Here is a 20,478-nt window from a genome sequence, read left to right as displayed (position 1 = left end):
CTGCAGATTTATGCAGTGGGCATTGAATGGAGCCCTGACCTTCTGCAATGGCTGATTCTAGAAAATATTTATTGGGCCAATTAAATTGTTTTCCAGCTGCTGATATTGGCAAGTTGAAGCACCATTGGCTTCTAGCCACACGCACTTATTGTATAAGGCATAACACCTGTTTTAGAATGAATCCATGCATTTGTGTTTGTCCATCACACAACAAACTTCATTTTACAATTGTACAGCAGGTTCATGATGCCACACCAACAAAGAAACTATCTGTGCTGTAACAATGCTCTTACACAATAACAGTCTCTCTGTAAAGAGAATAACATTGGGCAATGCATTTTTAAAATAGAATAGGTTAGGTTAGGGCGATGCTGTGATCCTTAACTCTTTCTCTGCCAATGACGCTTTCCTGACGCTCTTACCCAGTTTATAAAAAACTGAAGCAAAAACGAATTTAATTAATTTAAAACTCTGTGTATGTTTTGATAATCATTCTGAATCTGATCTCTAACAAAATTCCTTTACAAAAATGCAATTATTTTAGCTTTTTGCTCCAAATTTTGTATTTTCGTCCCCTTGGAATTATAAGGTTCTATCTAACATTTTTGTCAAAATTGAGTTATTCACATATTCTTACTCTGTGACAACTTATTTACATTATGTGATGTTTTATTTTAAGTTTTGTACATTTTGGGACGTTTTATTAAAAAAAACAAAAAGGTTCTATCTACAAAATCGAACTCTAAGTTGGCTCTATAAGGTTCTATCTGCGTGAGCTAATCAGCACTTCGAATGCACAGAAGGGGACCAATCAGGATCAACTTTATGGGGTGGTTTCTCAGACAGGGATTAGCTTAAGCCAGAACTAGAACTTAGTTTCATTAGAAAATATTTAACAAACATGCCTTACTAAAAGTATTACTTTTGTTCATTTTGAGGCTAAACAAAGGGCACTGATGTATTTTAAGATAATATGTCAGTGCAAGTTGTTTTCAGTTTTGACAGCTCTTACATTTATTTTATTCTAGGACTAGTCTAATCCCTGTCTGTGAAACTGTCCCTATATGTGGTGTTGCCGGCTTTGTCCTTGACGACAGGAAAATCACAGACACACAATATCTGTGAGGATTATGGCACGCAACGCAAAGTTTTGAAGAAACCTTAAGATTGACAGCCCGAATTTTAGGCAAGTTCACCCTACTGTAAAATCCAGCTTAAGCTGGTGAGATGGTTTTGGCTGGTCTCCCAGCTTGGTTTTGCTGGTGTTGCTGGTGTGGCGGGCTGGTCTAGCTGTGTTTTGGTCACTTTTTGAGCTGGTCTAGCTGTGTTTTGGTCACTTTTTAAGCTGGTCTAGCTGTGTTTTGGTAACTTTTTAAACTGGTCTAGCTGTGTTTTGGTCACTTTTTAAGCTGGTCTAGCTGTGTTTTGGTCACTTTTTAGGCTGGTCTAGCTGTGTTTTGGTCGCTTTTTGGGCTGGTCTAGCTGTGTTTTGGTCATTTTTTAAGCTAGTCTAGCTGTGTTTTGGTAACTTTTTAAGCTGGTCTAGTTGTGTTTTGGTCACTTTTTAAGCTGGTCTAGCTGTGTTTTGGTCACTTTTTAAGCTGGTCTAGCTGTGTTTTGGTCACTTTTTCAGCTGGTCTAGCTGTGTTTTGGTCACTTTTTAAGTTGGTCTAGCTGGACTTATCTGGTCATGCTGGAAGACCAGCTGACCCACCAGCTTGACCAGCTTTGCCAGGCTGGTTGGACCAGCTTACACCAGCTGCTGTCGCCTTGAACCAGCTGGGACCAGCTGCCAGCTTGTGCTGGTCTTTGGATTTTTCAGTAGGGGCAGTCTTTTTTTAGGTCTTGCTGAGGAGATTGTTTTCATAGTTAGACACCACACTAGCCAGCAGTGCTAGCTTCATAGTTCCTGATATTAAGAGGCAAGCACTACGATAAAAAATACAGAAAAAATGAACTAACCTATCCTACCCAAAAGTGTGTTTACAGTATGTTATGATTGTTATGTCAAAATGTAAACGTGAAAGATTGTTAAAGCAGTTACCTCAGTATTAAAATTATTTCAGAATGATTGTAGCCTGTAGCTGCTCAATCCTACTGAAAGATCCAGCAAAGACCAGCGTGGGCTGGTGGCTGGTTTTGGCTGGTTTAAGGTAACAGTAGCTAAGTCCAGCTAGGCCAGCTTAAAAAGTGACCAGAACACAGCTAGACCAGCTTACTACACCAGCGGTGACTGCTGGAGCCGAGCTGGGAGACCTGCTAAAACCAAGTTTTGAGGCCGGCTCGAACCAGCTCGCCAGCTTATGCTGGTCTTAGCTGGATTTTTCAGTAGGGAATGGTATAACATGCTAAAACAAAATTGTCTATTTTGTAATGAACCCGACATATACAGGAGGATGGTAGAGAAACTGAGGCAGAAGAGGGAAGAAGCAATGTTGTAAAAGAGCAATGTAAAATCAGACTTTTAGAGATAAAAGTGCTAAAAATAGAAATATTAAATGTCATAGAAAGGATTAAAATGTTACTTTCTAACACATGTTAAAAAATTGTTACAACATTAATTTTATATTTAATGTTTAAATAATGTTTTGGCAGATAGAACCTTATAATTCTTAGCGAAAAGTGTTGTTTTAGAATTAGAAGGTTCTATCTGCATTTGACCCCTTCCAAAAATCCACATTTAGAAATTTGAGAGGATTTTGATATTGTATATTTAGAATGCATTTAGGGTCCCTGTTATTTTCATGTTTGAAAGAAACTTCTTCCCCATGTAAGTTTTCCTATATGTAATGCAAAAACTTTGAAGCTCAATATCTCAAAACTGCTCAGAACGCAGATGGAACCTTATAATTCCAAGGGGACGTTTTTGAAGGGACCTGCCCATATTTAAAAGGTTATAAAAAGAAAACAAATGAAAATAGAATGAAACTTTTTCCCGTTTTGTTTGTTTGTTTGAAAGCAGAGGGTCTGTTCTTAAATTTGATATATTTGTATGTTTATATATTTATAGAATAAATTTTTCCTGGAATCACAAAAAATGCTGGCCAGCATCAGGGAATGAGTTAAGAAACACAAACATCAAAATACAACTCATCTTTGTATTTAAGCGTTTCTTCATTCATTATTTGTCATGTGAAATATATCCTGTAGTTTAATTTATTGATTCAGTGACACAACAGTTAGTTAACTATTTTTATTCTGTTTAGGGCATCTAAACTCCGCCCTCTCACGTGAGTTTTGGGTAATATCAACCGTTTGAATGTCCATAGATCTACATTTTCACCTAAAATAATAAACCATTTGGAAATTTTGTGGATACTCATTTCAATATACTACAATATGGGACAAACTAATTATAATTTCAAATACTATTTAAGATGGATAAACATTGGGATGGAGGGTTAGACTGGAACAAAACTACAAAACAAAACAAGCAGACATATACTGAAATGAAATTTTAAAACAACTTTATTGTTGTTTTACTCTGGAAACTTCACTTCGTTCCTTTGGCACACTATTTGTTGTAGTTTTAACCATTTTATTTGCATATTGTATTTTGTCCATTTAGTTGTCTTGCACAAGTACGTGGTAAGTTTACATTTTACCATTAGTTGTAAACTTATATACAGCACTACTACAAATTGGGTAAATATCGGACAGAACACACTGATGGGTTAAAAGTTACCCAATGCTGTTGTTGCTGTTACCCAACCATGGGTTATAATAACCCAGCAGTTGGGTTGAAACATCAAGCATTGGGTCATTTTTAACCCATCAGTGTGTTCTGGTTAATATTTACACTGGGTTGAATAATAACCCAGCAATTTCTAGAGTGAGTACCTGTGTATGTGGGAAATAAATCTTGAATCATTTTCAAATGATGCTTCATCTTTTTATGTCTCAACCAAATAGAGACTTAACACACATAATTGCATCTTCAGCTCATTTTATTTTTTCAATACTTGAGTGGTATTTCAATTGCAGTACAACAGCTGTAGTTGACCTAAATTCAACAGTCTTTAGTGATCTGGCGAATAGAGCCCACAGTGGGATGCATGGCTCCCCATTCAGTATGGCGCCTATATTCTCCCTTCTCAAGCAGGTACTGGCGGCCACGGTAGTTTGGATGCTCGAAGAACACGCAGGGACCTTCATGGACCTTGCAGGAATGAATCTCCCTGCAGAGAAAACGTTCCTGAACAGAAGGGGTGCTTTCTGTAACCTCCCATGCTTGGCCATCAAAGTTGGGCCTCTCAAAAAATTTCAGCTTGAGATGTTCAGTGACCTGGAGGGAATAAAGAAAAAACTCAGTTGTTAAGATCTCCTTACAAATCACAGAGTAAAACATTTATCTCTTAATTTTGCTCTCGCATAGCTTGTAAGACTATGCATTCTCATTGGTATCAACTTTGGCAAAGATGTTTCTTCTAAAATCATTAGGATAGATAAAACAGACAAAATGAGACATTTGTTGACACTGTAAGACAGAGCTATGAAAAAAATGTATACAGAAAAGGACAATCAAATCTTGGAAGACTAAGATGAGACCAAAGGTGAATTCAAGTCAAATGGGACATTATTCACCATCACCACAATGTGGTGTCCCACTTTATCTCGGTTCACATATTTGATTTCCGCCTTCTGGTTACAGAATTTTATGTCTTTGAAAATCTAAACAAAGTTTAAAACGATATGTTGCAACTTGCCATTAAACTTACATGTCTGATTGGACGACATGATCTGAGAGAATCACTGAAGCCAATCCAATGGTGATAATCTGGATATTCCCCAGGGCCCACAACATACTGATAACCCATATAGTTTGGTCGCTCATAAAGAACCCAGAAGCCCCCTTTCACCCTCGCTGAATTACAACGAGTAATGAAAGAGTGAAGGTCACTTGTTTCCCCCTTACACTCATAGGATCTTCCTTGAAAGTTCCTGTCTTCATAGAATAAAATCTGTCAGGCGAAACACAACACAAAAGTTTAAATAACAACAGACCGCAGTATACAGACAATCAGGGAGAGATAGACACTTACACTCTCAGTTGTCATTGTCATATGTCAGATGTTGGATAGCAAACTGTGCTGTAGTCTCTTTATATGAAGCCTGAACCAATCAGCAATTCAAATTTTTTTTAATCTAAGCTCAATGTATAGTTCTAAAACACTGAATCATAGATTCTTTAAACAATCAAATTCCAACCTCGGCCAACGAATGATACAGACTTGTACAGAACATTGACAGCCACTACACATTGATTCAAGTGTTACTTCTGCTGATGATTTATTTACTACGAAATATATGAAATATATGCTTTTACGTTACGTTTGCCTGCAGTATTCTCACATTTATACTCTCTTAAAACGAACATGTTAAAATAACACATCTTGTGTCTAAGGACAACAAATCTAGTGTGTTGTCCTTAACTGAACACAAAACTTTGTGTTGTTTTAACATATCTTGTGTGGTCCTTTTTATTTATTTGAACTCAAAATCAACACGAAATGACACATAATGTGTTAAATAGGATAACATAAAACAATGTTTTAAAATTAACACATACAAGATCAGTTCTGACTGAAAATAACATCGACAATGACCTAGAACCAATGAGAGAGCAACACACCGGGCAGCTGTCAAAGTCTAAGTTGAGTCTCAAGTCTTCTTTAATTATGTCGAGTCACAAGTCATCAAATTTGGAACTCGAGTCCAAATCGATTTACAAGTCATGTGACTCGAGTCCACATCCTTGATTTACTGGCACTTCACATAGGTTAATATGCTGTAATTTAAAGTCTATAGACACTTTAAAGTTCTCTATGTAGTCTAATTGTTTTACTAAAAAACATTTGAATAAAAATACATCTTTTGAGGCAGTACAATATATAAGGCATAGGAGTTTTGATATAAGCAATCTATTATCATTCCAGTTCTGCGTAAAGGTAGTTACTTGGCTGGGGTGCGTTTCCCCAAAGCATCGTTGCTAACTAAGTAAGCAACTTTGTTGTTTGCAATGCAATTTTCCATTGCCAACCAACTAAGTTGCTAACAGGTTAGCAACAATGGTTTTGGGAAACGCACCCCTGGTACATGCAGCCTTAGAAGTATGCATGCTGGATGCTGCCATCTTTGCTTCATGTGCTCTGATGATCAGCTTAGCTTCTCGGAGCATATTGCCAGCATTGCCCACTCTTGTAGATTCGTTCTCTACAATATTAGAAAAATTAGACCTTTCCTAAATGAGCATGCTACGCAAGTCCAGGTCCCGACACGATCTGCTGACTCTTCCGCCAACAATTCACTTACTAATTCAGAGCTTAATATAGTTTTCTATTTTCCATCTTTATCTTTATCTGTACATACTCTGTAAAATAAAGAAAATACTAACTAACCCTTGTATACTGTGTTAGACTTAATGAGACTATTTCTAGTGCACTTATGTTTCGCTGTTTTTTTGTTGTTGCTCTAATTGCTTCTTAGTCGCTTTGGACGAACGTGTCTGCTAAATGACTAAATGTAAATGTAATGTGCTTTCTTGTTTTATTTAACAAATCACCGGAATGCCAGAAACCATGGTAGATTACGGAAAAGAGTCAATAGACCTTTCTCACAATAACCGGAAATACGTAATCGTCGTGAAAGCGGAGTTCCTGTCAAGCGTCAACACACCAGAAAAACATAAACCCGGGCAAGTTTAAAAAGGATCAAAGAGTCTACACAACTTCGTTAACGTATTTGCCAAATATTACATTTGCTGATGTAACACGACTCATGGAGGAAAACTTTTTCCATGAAGAATTTGTCCGTAAATATTAAGGTAAGTAGAGAGTGAGTCTAACTGTAACTGAACTGTTAACTAAAACGACACATTATTAGCGTGTCCACTTACACATAATGTATGTATAGTAGATGATATAGACTACCTTACTTAAACATTATAGTCTGCATTGAATGAAGCATTATGGTACCAATTACCTTCAATTGCTGCATATGGTTGTCCAAGTGAACGTCTATTGCAACAATAAAGTTAGCCGGATGATATCATTATCAGTTAACATTTTTGTCGGTAATGTCTGTGATCGTTTGTGTGTTGGGGTGAACTCGTTACAAGCTGTATTACGTTAATTTTATGTAAATAATAATTAAAATGTTTTCATAAGAAACCTTAATGTATATGAACTTGATTTGTAAGTGTACTTTGGGGTTGGACCTTGCTTGCGTTTCTTGGGTCCGATTTCAAAGCCCCCAAACCCTTTCAGCGGTGAGGGTGGATGCAGCGATGTCCTCTGCTGGCGTCAGGTCATGTGTAGAGGCAGATCCACCTCCCGTTACACGGCGTGCCCGATTTATGTTGGCAAGCTTGGGATTCCCCCGTCTTCTGACATCATTGTAGCGCTTGGCGCAACAATGGGGATGCCAGCTGATGAGACAATTGTGGCTATTTCCTCTCACGCCTGTTAAACCGACGCTGATTTGGGCGTGTTTCTCCCATCCCCATACAAAACAACTTCTCTGTCTTTGACTGCTCTTACAAGAACGTGGGTCTCCTCGGCTGTGAACCGCTCCTGGCGTGCGCCTGGTAAATCCGTCATAATAATAGCAACCCGCCATGGAACTTGCACACTTGCGTTTAAAGGGAATGTTGGATAGCGTTCTGATTGGTTTATTTGACGTTACGCCCAAACCACACCTATGAATAATGAACCTACTTCAGACCAATCCCTTATTGATTTGCGCATGGCGCAAGAGTTATTTCTCCCGCCGGGAAAATAGCAACAACACCCAAGATCCGCCCACAAAATCACTTGCGCTTTGCGTTTCGCACTTGCGTTTCAGATCGTTAAAATAGGGCCCTATATGTCACACTATTAAAAGTCTATTACTATTAGAAAAATTGGCTTTTGGTAAAAAATTATAGTGCATTGTTTTTTATGTATTTATTTTGCAAACATTATTTACAAGTTATTTACAGTTTTTTTTATTTTCAGAATAGTCAGAAAAAATGGCAAGCTTCTCACTTCAAATTTGGTGCAGTAACAGCAAATACCTAAAGGGCATAAGTGCTATACCCAAATAGCTAAATTTGAAGCAAAACAAAATTTCATTTGCACAGCTTTACCATGCAAATAAGATTAATTTATAAAGAATCAGTTTGTTTGCCATTGGAATGAGTAAAAAATTATAATTTTTTTTAAATCAAATGCATTCATTTGTTGTATATTAAATAATATACTGTATATGAAGAGTTTCGTTGCAAAACGAGATAACCACCATTTTTTTAATTGTTCAGAAATCTCGTTTTTTGGTTGTGCATTCCAATTAATTTCAATGCAACTGCAGTTGGTTTGTTTTGATTGAAACATTCATAACTTAAAAAATACAGCTAAGTAGCACCATAAAACAAAATAATAACATGATAACATAATAATAAACATGTTTTGACAAAAATGTTAAAAAAATGGATTTATCTCGTTTTGCAACGAAACTCTTTGTATAATAATTATAGAATTATATAATAATTAATAATATATACACTGTAAAAAAATCTGTAGAAATTACAGTATTACTGGGTATTACTGGCAACTAGCTGCCAGTAACTTACTGTAGATTTTACATTTATGTTATGGCAAGAGTTTGTTCAAAATTAAATGAACATGAAACATTTTCAGTCTTTATCTTCTACAGTAAGTTACTGGCAACCAGCTGCATAATTACAGCTATTTTTTTACAGTGTAGGTGCTCCTGTATAGCTCAGTGGTAGAACACTGCATTAGCAATGCATACAGTAAAAGCGTCCGGCAAATGCGTAAAAGTAAACAATGCAATGCATCATGTAATCAAAAAACAAAAATTAAAATTCTCTAAATAATTTTACATGATTTTATCAATAGTACTCATTTCTTAAAAATGTTTGTTTCAAGACATTAGACTTGGTATTGGTAACTCTGGATCTCTCTCTCTCTCTCTCTCTCTCTCTCTCTCTGTGCGTGTGTGTGGTAGGCTGTGATTGCACAATTTAAATTAACAGAAATCACAGACCTGCTTGTTCATCAGGTTCCAGGCTATTTGAATGACAAAACCATCATCAGCCTATAAAGTATAAAAGCCGGTGGTCAGACAGATAGTAGCTGGACAGAATCCCACAGAGACTAACAAACATGGGCAAGGTATGTATTGGTTAGAGCTGCCAGAACAGTTACAAAGTCTTAACGGTGTAGTTAATATGCTTTACATAAATATAATAATGTTTGCTGCATGCAAAAGTTGAAATACACAAATATGCTGCTATCCCAATTGATCGTTTGTTGTTTTTATATTGTTTTGTTAGATCATCTTCTACGAGGACAGGAACTTTCAGGGTCGCTCCTATGAGTGCAGCAGCGACTGCTCCGACATGTCTACCTACCTCAGTCGCTGCAACTCCTGCAGGGTGGAGAGCGGCTGCTTTGTGGTCTATGACCGTCCCAACTTCATGGGCAACCAGTTCTTCATGAGGAGGGGCGAGTATGCCGATTACATGCGAATGGGAATGAGCGACGGCATCAGGTCCTGTCGCATGGTTCCTCAGTACATAGTAAAAGTAATAAAATGCTATTTAACAATCAAGATGTAATAAATGATTGTTTGATTTTGATCTTACAGTACAGAGGTCCCTACAGAATGAGGGTCTATGAGAGGGAGAACTTTGGAGGCCAGATGTATGAGCTGACTGATGACTGCGACTCCTTCGTGGATCGCTACCGTATGTCCGACTGCCAGTCCTGTCATGTGATGGAGGGTCACTGGCTCATGTACGAACAGCCTCACTATAGGGGCAGGATGATATACTTCAGGCCTGGAGAGTACAGGAACTTCAGGGATTTGGGATACAGCAACACCAGATTCAGCTCTGTTAGAAGAATTATGGACTTGTGTTAAAGTCACAGTCTGAGAACATAATTAATAATAAAATAAAAGCATGAACAATAATCCAAGTTGTTTTGGTTTAATTTCAATATCATGATTTCCATTAGAAGTACAGTATCACTTTATTATTAGTAAATTCAAATTGAATTTAAATAAAAAGAGTCTTGTCTATGGAGATATATCAGAGTAATGCAAACTGTGGATGTCCACAACATTTGTACATTAAATTAATTCTCATTTTTTACTCATGTGTATTTGAAAGGAGACTCAAAATTATATTAATAAATGGGATAAACTCAAGTACCCACAATGACAGTATTTATGCACAGCTAATACCATTACAGCCATTTCATTTTTCCATGTTAGAAGCAGTAATCAAACTTATTTATTGAGGGACTGTAATATTAAGGAAAAACGGATATTTCACCCAAACATGAAAATTCAGTCATCATTTACAGTCATCATATCATTATCTCATAATGTTACAAACCTGTATAAATTTCTTTGTTGTGATGAACAAAAAGGAAGATGTTTTGAGAAATGTTTGTAACCAAACCGTTTGTGGACCCCATTTACTTCCATAGTATTTTTTCCTACTATAGAAGTCAACAGGGTCCACAAAGGGTTTGGTTAAAACATTCCTCAAAACATCTTCCTTTTTGTTCATCAGAACAAAGAAATTTATACAGGTTTGTAACAACATGAAAGTGAGTAAATGATGACAGAATTTTCATGTTTGGGTAAACTATCCCTTTAAATACACCTGCATTTAAAACATGCATCACACAGATACTGAACACAACAACCCAAAAAAAACCATTTGCATTAATGTGGCTACTTTAATAAAACATAAAAACTGTTTAAAGACCCTTGGTAGTCTGTATATGTAGTCTGTATATATATATATGTATGTTTTTGTTTACAACATAATAGCATTATTAACATATGATTAAAAAACATACTTACTTGTTCGGCTGTTAGTTTTATTTATTATTATCTTAAATTACCTGTAACTATTTGAGCATAAATATGATAAATAAATCCTTTATTATCTTTATATATTTTGAGTTATTTACAGTGATTGAAACAATATTCTGAAAAAACTGTAAAAAACAGTTTAGCAGTCCATCATACAACTGAGTAAAGCCACATCTGGCAAAGGCCCAGTTGCAAACAGTTCTGGTAATCACTTGTGAACTAGTTGAGAAAACTGAATTGCTGAGTAAGAACTTTAAACAATGGTGTATAGATTTTTTAGCAATCAAGTTCAGTATAAAAGCAACTAATGCTTATGTTGTGCTGCAAAGCATTGGCAGTATACAATATACACAAAAGCATCATGGTAAAGGTAAGAGCTGTATGCTCCAGAACTCTTTAATTTAATTACTACTACTATAAAATACTAGATATATGTTTCCAATGGTAGGCCTTAAAGTAGGGATAAACAATTTTCAAATAGATTACCAACTTTGATAACCTGTTTGATCATCTAAAATAAATAAATAAATATTGTCAACACTTTCCAGATAATATTCTATGAGGACAGAAACTTCCAGGGTCACAGTCATGAGGTCAGTGGTGACTGCCCAGAGTTGACCTCATATCTGAGCCGCTGTTGCTCATGCAAAGTGGAAAGTGGCTGTTTCATGGTTTATGAACGCTCCAACTTCATTGGTCATCAAATGCTTGTAAGAAGAGGAGAGTATCCTGATAACAAGCACATCATGGGAACCAACACAAGTGACTGCATCAGATCTTGCAGGATGATCCCAATGGTAATTTTAGCCAGTGACTTCTTTATATTTTTAATTGGCATGAAAATACTTACATTAATATGATTTTCATTTTGCCTTGCAGCATAAAGGGACGTTTAGAATGAGAATCTTTGAAAAGGAAAATTTTGTCGGCAAAAAGTATGAGCTAATGGATGACTGTGAGTCAATCCAGGAACGCTTCCATATGTCCGGCTGCAAGTCCTGCAATGTCACGCATGGCCACTGGCTGATGTACGAACTACCTTATTTTGAAGGCAGAATGGTATACCTCAGGCCAGGGGAGTACAGCAGATTTGAAGATTTGGGCTTAAGCCCAGTGATTGGTTCAATAAGACGTATAATGGAGTCTTGTTAAAGGAAAATAAACTTCCTTTTATAGAAACCAAACAAGACAAAAATGTTATAAGGCATTACTATGCACAGTACCTGTACATTTGTCAATAGTCATTCAGCATATATGATTTTATTGCATAAAATGTGTGCTGAAATATATAGAGTTTATGTAGAAAATAAGATATAATTTCATTGTTTGGTAAATGATTAAGCTTTGGTCACCTTTATTTTGATTTTGTCCACAACTTCTTGCCTCAAAAAGCAATATTGTTTCAGAACCCTAAACCAGATTGTGACTTCTTGTTTAAAAATCATTAAACTTTTCATTGATATTTAAAAAAATAAATAAAATAAATTTAATAACAACATATAATACATTTCTGGGAAATTGACACTTTTGACAACTTTTTATCATTTTCATCCTTTTCCCTCTTTTTTACTTTAATGTTTATTTTTTACATATACAGTATCATACAAAATCAATCTCATGGCAATTATTAACCATTTCACGAGTTTGTTCGATTTCATTTGTAAATTATAGTATGATCTGCTTTTGCCCAGTGATGTTGGGTGTAGGTAGGCACATGAAGAGTTTAGGGCTGAGGCTTCCTTGAAGCTATTTTGTAATAATCATGTTTTTGCATGATTCACTTTATACAGACACATTCATATGAATTTAGCTATCTTGTTATATAATATTTTTGCAAGATCACCCTGAAAATAATTTTTTGGTTGCAGTTCAAGGACAATTATGGGAGTTTTTCCTTTAAAAGTAAACCTTAATAAACGGTCAAACTTTTTTCTGCATACCTTTATGTGCCCCCTTGTCTCTGATAAACTGTATTAGTTATCAACAGTATCCACAAAAAAGATTTTGAGGCACCAGGTATTGAGCACCTTAAAACCAGAGGGATATACCAGGGTCTAAACTCTTAACCCTGTTGTAGAAAATATGTAATATAGGGTATACAGGAACCCTCAACACAGTGATGTCTATCCTGGCTCTAAAAGCTCGTTAAGGTATTATCCTTATCTATTACGCACTTTTTTTTGCTCACATGCCAAATTCCATGATTCAGACAAATATCCTGTGCCTGGAATAAATAATTGAAAATGATGGTCACCTAAAAACATTTTCATTATTTACTGACCCCTATCATTCATTCATATCAATTTTAAAATATACATACATGCAGACCATTAGTAAATCACTGAAGAACTTTTAATTATTTCTGGAGTTGAAAAGTATTGAATTGCACATCTTTAGATTTTTAATGATGTTTTATTAGTTCAGGAGGAACACAGCAAATAAACTACTCAAGTGCCTCCAGCTGTCTACAATCAGTAATCGACAAATACTATAATAATAATAATAATAATAATAATAATAAAAAACTTTATTTTCTATAAATGTGTCAAAGCACTGAACAACAACAAATAATATACAAATAATAAAAACATGCATATACAGAACAATGCAACAACAAATAAAACCACATAAAAAGGAATAAAAATACAAATGTTTAAATAAAAGCCAATCTAAAAAAAAATGAGTTTTAAGGCCATATTTAAAAATGCTAAGAATATTAGCTTGCCTTATCTCAATAGATAAGGAATTCCACAATTTTGAAGCTAATGAAGAAATAGCCCTGTCGCCCATCGATCTTAAACGAGTTAAAGGAACAGTTAAAAGGCCAGTTTTAGAAAAGCGAAGGTCACGTGGTGGAGTATAAGGAATTAGCATGAAGGCAAGCCCATATATAATCACAGTCAAACTCACCTAAGGATTCTCTATAGTCTTCAGAATTCCTCCACCACCCCGTCTCCTCTAACTCACCAGGTTACTCCCTAAACCCGGGGGGATACTGTGCATTCGGCCCATTTCCCAGCTAAGAGCCCTTTCCCCGAACAGCACGCCAAATACGTTTACAAATTTAATCTATCCGACTTATTTGTGTGAACTTGTGAATTAAATATGATACTGTATTTCTCCTACCTAAATATTGGAACACCATATTCACATGACTATTTCTCTTAATCGCAAAAAGCAGTGGATTTTACAAAGACTCACAAAGCTTATATCAGGTTAACACAATCTGACAAGTTCAGGCCATAATTTCATCTGCTTTCTCTCTCTATAAATATTTGTTTAGCATGCATTATCTGCATTAACTATAAAAAAATAGTTGTTTTACTCATATTAGTTTATAAGGTGTGATGCCATTTTGAAATAGAATTTGCATGTATTGTTCACTCTCGCTTTGTGCGATTGTAAAAAGTCAATGGCTTGTTTACAGCTTTACAATGCTGACAAATATTCCTATAGACTTTGCATGGAGTGACTTTGTGTGTTTTTGCTGGGTCAGGAGCTTACCAACAAAGCTGGACACATATGCTTTGGTATAAAAGTGAGCGGTTCAGAGATGGCCATTGTAGCTTTGGCAACCACTCAATCCTGAGGAACAACTAACCCAACTGTAATCATGGGCAGAGTAAGTTATGCAATCTACTATTTCAATAACCTATCCAGACATTGTGTAGATAACATGAAATTAGTATAGCAAACACCTGGCAAACATCAAGGCTAATTCATGTACTTTTATTTTGAAAAATCAGAGTCATCTTCTACGAGGACAGGAACTTTCAGGGTCGCTCTTATGAGTGTAATAGCGACTGTGCTGACATGTCTTCCTATCTGAGCCGCTGTCACTCCTGTAGAATAGACAGCGGATGCTTCATGATGTACGACCGTCCCAACTACATGGGAAACCAGTATTTTTTTAAGAGGGGCGAGTACGCCGATTACATGTCTATGTTCGGAATGAGTGACTGCATCAAATCCTGCCGTATGATCCCTATGGTACATTTCCAATATGCACAATTTTACTTTGATGTTTACTAAAGCCTTTTAATTCCAGTTCAGCACAATTTGTACTTTAATATGTATACTTTTACAGCACAGAGGATCCTACAGAATGAGGATCTATGAGAGGGAGAACTTCATGGGTCAGATGTACGAGATGATGGACGACTGTGACAACATCATGGACCGCTACCGCATGTCTCAATGTCAGTCCTGTCATGTGATGGACGGTCACTGGCTCATGTATGAGCAGCCTCACTACAGAGGCAGGATGTGGTACGCAAGGCCTGGAGAGTACAGGAGCTTCAGCAATATGGGTGGCATGAGATTCATGAGCATGAGGCGTATCATGGATTCCTGTTACTAGTGTTCTAATGTTAAAATAAATTTTTTCTAAATTAATGATTGGATTTGTCTATTGAAACCATTTACTAAGACAATATCTTTCCAGAACAAACACCAATGAATTAATAAATAAATCATGCATGTGAAATTGTAGATGCTTGAGTCCTTTTTATTTATATGTCAAATATGCCTACTACTTAAAACCTCTGCAATTTACTTGTATATTTTAGAAGTGTCTGGCACAATGTTATGGTAATAAGGTTGTCTCCATTTTTCCAAAATAGGGACCAGAGTGTCTAAATTAATGGACTGCAGTGGTGTAATTTAAACAGTTCAAATAAATTTGAGAATACAAACATCACAAAATATAACTTGCAAAATCGAAACACAGCTAGAAAACATGGATTTGCCTATATCCTTCGATACAATACAAATTTAAAACTATGGTATATGCACTTGTTTGTAAGACAAGTTAACAATTATTAATTCATTTCTGTAACTAATACATAATACAGCTAATGCGGCTATCACATTACATGACAAAACAACAAATGACTTTGACCCAAAAACTTGGCAAGTAAACTAATCTGTTTCTGTTTCCTGTTGGATGATGCACATGATGCCCAGTCAATACAAAATAACTGAGACAACACTATTTTCTATTTTTTTCTTATAAAATAATTGTTCAAAATGATTGTTCAAAATTTTCTAGATTTATTATCATGTGATGTTTGCATTTATTTAGTAGACACTTTTATCGAAAGCAACTTACAAATGCATTTAACCATCACCAAGTCTTTAGTATCCTAATGTTTAATGAGCTGTAATCATCTACAAAGCTACTGCTTGAAAATAGCTTGACTGTAACTCTACTCCCTTGCATCATTTAGTTTAATGAATATATAAATATGCGAATTAGTCTCTGTCTCCACTTAATCGCACCAGCTCGGACCATAGATTTGAAACTCCGCTTCCACTCAGATTCTACATTTGGTAGTTTCAAGCACGTAGCTGCTAAATCCGTTTTCTACATACGTGAGCTGCGCATTTGCAGCACTAATTTTTAAGAGCTGATGTAAAAGCCCTGCATATGTAAGCATATAGAGCTAAAGAAGCAGTACTGCAATTGTTTCAGTGCAGAGTCTATGCGGCATCTATACATGGGTGATTCTCACGAAACCATTGAAACACCACGGCACTAATGATTTTAGCTTTAAAATGTGTAATATAGTAACATTAAAAAGCATCAGAATTAACACAATACTGTGTTCTACCTTGCACAATGTGTGATTTCAACATAAGAATTTATAATTGTAAATTTTATCTCATTTTCTGCTGAAATTCTCATTACCGCAATGTGTCCGGCTGTGTTTGAACATGCGTTATGTTGTAATTTAATCAAATTAACACAAAAATATTAAGAAAAAATGTTCTCATCCTCCGCAACACTTTTTGAGAACAGTTTAAGCACACATACAGAATTTTAATAAAGTTTGATTTTGAGTGACCAAGCACATGGACCAGTTACTTCAAGATGGCTACCATGTAAGATCATTTTTTTACAGTTAATTTGAAATATTGTCTTGTCAGAATGCTTACACGACATTTCGATATTCATTACCGCAACAGATGCTTATTAAATGTTAATTTAATTAATAGAAGCATAATACTTTGATTTTAAATGCAAGTGCAGAATCTCCAAATTATGTTCTTTCAGGTTTGTCATGTCATTTTGAAAATATGTCAGTGTTGATGTTTTCTGACTGTTGCGGTAATGAGATTTTTTAGGACTAATTTTTTAAATAATGTTACAAAAAGTGTTAAATGATAAGTAAAAGTTTTTAAATTAATGTTCCCATTTATTCCTGATTTTGTTTTTCAATGTCTGGTGGGAAAAAAAGTAAATTTAAGCAATTTTTACATTTTCATGCTTGACATTTTTAAAACCAAGTTTTCGTGAGAATCACCCACATACTGTATCTATGGTTCGAACTACTAATCCACTCATTCAACTATGTTGACGGTGCGATTAGTTCAGCACAGTCTTATGAAATTTCGTAATATTGTCATGTAACTTTTTGATTCTTTTTTTCGTGATATTGTCACGAATTCCTGTGTTTTTTTGTGATAGTATCACGAATTTCTGTTTACGTGTAATTGTCACGTATTGGTTACTCAACTTTTTTGTCCTATTTTCTTACCATTGTCGCTTCGGTTTCAGAACTCGGTGAAAACAGCACTATACAGATAAGTAAATTAGTGTGTAAAATACAGCATATTTTTACACATGAAACATGAACACATGTTATATTGCGCACTGTAAACAAAATCAAAGCTTTAAAAACACAGAAAAGAACGGGACCTTAAATAAATCAGTGAAGCATTACTTATACAGTAAGTGAAGGATCCAATCAGAGGTCCATCATGTCACTGAAACACAATAGTGGTCTTGCTTTCATTAATGTTAGTGTTGATTAATGTTATTGCTGAGCAGATATCTTTTTGATCATTTATAACTTTCCATCCAAGAATGCAAGAAAGGTTAGGGTTTAGAGAATTTTAGTGAAAGAAACTTTGTTTACTTTGTGTGCTGCTTGCATGAAGGGCTTTTTATGTTTATCCATATGCCTTTATTAATGTTAAAGCAAGTGCAAAATGTTGCTTTTTTGTATTAGTGGGTGAGGAAATGAGATGTTTTACTGTAGATTGAATTGGGGGTGCTAAAGGTTGGGCTCACCCAGAGCCCCATACAAGCTAGAACCGCCACTGGCTACCATATTGAAGGGTCATCACAAACAAAAATGCTCAATCCTGGACATTTCAAAGAGCCTTTGGAATGAAGGATTTTAAAATGTACAACTGATGGACAATTCGTTCCCATGATTCTTTGAGCAGATTTTTTGTCCCCATCCTAAACACTCCAGGTCCTCCTACACTCTTAAAATGAATGTGTTAAATTAACACATCTTGTGTCTAGTTAAGGACAACACATACACATCTAATGTGTTGTCCTTAACTTAACACATCTCTGTGTTATTTTTGGAATAACACACTTTGTGTTGTTTTAACACATCTTGTGTTGTCCATTTCATTTATTTAAGCTCACATTCTACACGAAATGACACACAATGTGTTAAAATAACACATAATGTGTTAAATAGTTTAACACAAAACAATGTGTTAAAATTAACACATCCTTTCTTAGAGTGTACAAGTTTGCAATTTTGTGCCATAATGCCTCTACAGGGAGTGCAGAATTATTAGGCCAGTTGTATTTTTGAGGATTACTTTTGTTATTGTACAACTACAGTGCTCTTGGTCAATTCAAAATGTTAACAAACCCTCAAACCTGAACATTTAAGTAGTAAAAGTGAAATTTTACTACTTCAGCACATGCATCAAAGTACTCAACTGAGTGGCTGGCCAGTAAAGGCCTTAAAGGTGAAAAACTAATGACATGGCCCCTTCTTCACCTGACTTAAACCCTATTGAGACCTTTTGATCCCTTCTTAAGCAGGACATTTACAGTGAAGGTAAACAGTACACCTCTCTGAACAGTGTCTGGGAGGCTGTGGCTGCACAAAATGTTGGTTCAGACCAGATCAAGAATCTGACTGAATCCGTGAATGGAAGGCTTGTGACTGTTATCGAAAAGAAGGGTTGCTATATTGGTCACAGAGTCTATATATTTTTTTATTTTTTATTGTTTTATTATTTTTTTGTAAATGTAGAGTTTGTTTATTATTCTCACTTTAACAGGTGAAAAAAAAACAAGTGAGATGGTAAAATCTTTGTTTTTTTATTTAGTTGCCTAATAATTCTGCACACTAATAGTTGCCTAATAATGGTGTACATAGAAATATTCTCTTAAGAAAGCCAAAATTTCACTTTTACTACTTAAATGTTCAGGTTTGAGGGTTTGTTAACATTTTGAATTGACCAAGATCACTGTAGTTGTACAATAACAAAAGTAATCCTCAAAAATACAACTTGCCTAATAATTCTGCACTCCCTGTATGAGTGTTGGGAAGAAGTCTGCGGCAAAGCTCAGATTAGCGCAAGCTCCGGAAAAAGTGAACATTAAGGGCGCAAACTGACTGAAAAGTAGGCACCTGCACCCGAAAATGACAGATGGGCTCTTAACGGTGGGTTCTTTGGGAAGCTGACCAACTTTAAAATTTCCCTTCAAACAAAAACACACTTATGATATTGTTGATTTCATGATCTAACAGCAAAACGACAACTCGGGCAAGTTCTGTGCAATACTGCAAAAGAATTCTGTAACCTGGGCCCGGTTGCATGAAACTCCTTAAGTGAGGGTTTCCCTGAGGGAGAAAAAATCCCTGAGGTAAGGGATTTATTTAAGAGCGTTGCAACAAAGGTCTTAACTGTCACTCTTACCTAAGTGTTTATACTAAGTATTTTACGGCAGTTTCTGCCAAAACACGGCAGCGGAGACGCAGTTGCTGTAGTTACAAAATCTCACAGCGGTAACAAATCAACGCACGCAGCTCAACAGACGGCGGATTTGTGTACAATGAAACATCGCAAATAACAGACTGTAAAGTGCCGCATGTATAAAACCTCAAAGTAATTCAAACTGGAAACACTTTAGATTGACGGACGATCAAACCGCTATTCTCCTAATAGATACGCATCACTTTTCTCTAGGGATTATTTCGATCATTAAAAATGCGCGTTGGTACTTCATTTTCTTAAATAACCATACAATCAGCCATCGCGTGTGACGTTAAGGGACCTGTTATAGTCCCTTAAGTTTTTAAAGGAAAAATTGGACTTAAGGACTTTGTTGCAACGCATAGCAGAACTTAAGGTAATACTTTAGCATTTAAGGGTAAATACTTATTGACAGCCTTAAGGTTCACTTAAGGGTTTTTCTTGCAACCCATTTTTTATTAACGGCACCCTTAACCTTATATTTAAGGGATTTCTTAGCTTAAGGACTTTCATGCAACCGGGCACTGAACTTTTTCTCCCACTCTGGTTGATGTATGAAAACTTTTTCTACAGGGCCACACTCATAAAAACTTTGCGACAGTTTTCTGTATGAATCCTGTAGTTTTTTGAAACTTTGCCAATGTTTAGCATGAGAATCCAACACTTTAACAGTTTAAATAAGTAATGTACAAACATGGGTTTCATGCCAATAATTAATTGCAAGTCTCATGACTATCATTTGCAATGTGACGAAACCTGCCGTCACAAAACTTGCGAGAACCAATGATCATC

The 20,478-nt window shown here is 35.8% G+C and overlaps 4 protein-coding genes across 5 annotated transcripts; 3 read left to right on the top strand and 1 right to left on the bottom strand.

The window, feature by feature from the left end:
* Nucleotides 1–3,913: 3,913 nt before the first annotated feature.
* Nucleotides 3,914–9,114, bottom strand: crygs4 (crystallin, gamma S4). Of its 2 annotated transcripts, none has more exons than XM_055215323.2 (3): nt 9,046–9,114; nt 4,719–4,961; nt 3,914–4,285 (listed from the first exon to the last, which is right to left on the bottom strand). In XM_055215323.2, the coding sequence occupies exons 1-3, from the start codon at nt 9,055–9,057 to the stop codon at nt 4,010–4,012; spliced, it is 531 nt and encodes a 176-aa protein (XP_055071298.1). In that variant the 5' UTR covers nt 9,058–9,114; the 3' UTR covers nt 3,914–4,009. The 2 variants fall into 2 exon arrangements, with proteins under 2 accessions (XP_055071298.1, XP_055071297.1); XM_055215322.2 differs by lacking the exon at nt 9,046–9,114 and adding an exon at nt 5,043–5,161.
* crygm3 (crystallin, gamma M3) lies at nt 9,039–9,975 on the top strand. Its single transcript, XM_073855118.1, has 3 exons — nt 9,039–9,173; nt 9,335–9,578; nt 9,653–9,975. The coding sequence occupies exons 1-3, from the start codon at nt 9,165–9,167 to the stop codon at nt 9,922–9,924; spliced, it is 525 nt and encodes a 174-aa protein (XP_073711219.1). The 5' UTR covers nt 9,039–9,164; the 3' UTR covers nt 9,925–9,975.
* A 1,276-nt stretch (nt 9,976–11,251) lies between these two features.
* Nucleotides 11,252–12,371, top strand: crygm5 (crystallin, gamma M5). The gene is given in 3 exon segments (XM_055215765.2): nt 11,252–11,260; nt 11,406–11,687; nt 11,770–12,371. Coding segments are annotated over 3 exon segments (564 nt in total). The 3' UTR covers nt 12,043–12,371.
* A 2,002-nt stretch (nt 12,372–14,373) lies between these two features.
* LOC129451853 (gamma-crystallin M2) lies at nt 14,374–15,381 on the top strand. Its single transcript, XM_073855119.1, has 3 exons — nt 14,374–14,514; nt 14,640–14,880; nt 14,978–15,381. The coding sequence occupies exons 1-3, from the start codon at nt 14,504–14,506 to the stop codon at nt 15,248–15,250; spliced, it is 525 nt and encodes a 174-aa protein (XP_073711220.1). The 5' UTR covers nt 14,374–14,503; the 3' UTR covers nt 15,251–15,381.
* Nucleotides 15,382–20,478: the final 5,097 nt, after the last annotated feature.

This window comes from Misgurnus anguillicaudatus, chromosome 17, assembly GCF_027580225.2.
Source record: "Misgurnus anguillicaudatus chromosome 17, ASM2758022v2, whole genome shotgun sequence".
Lineage (NCBI taxonomy): Eukaryota > Metazoa > Chordata > Actinopteri > Cypriniformes > Cobitidae > Misgurnus > Misgurnus anguillicaudatus.
Note: the sequence above shows the minus strand (reverse complement) of the source record. Positions and strands in the feature narration are given on the sequence as shown.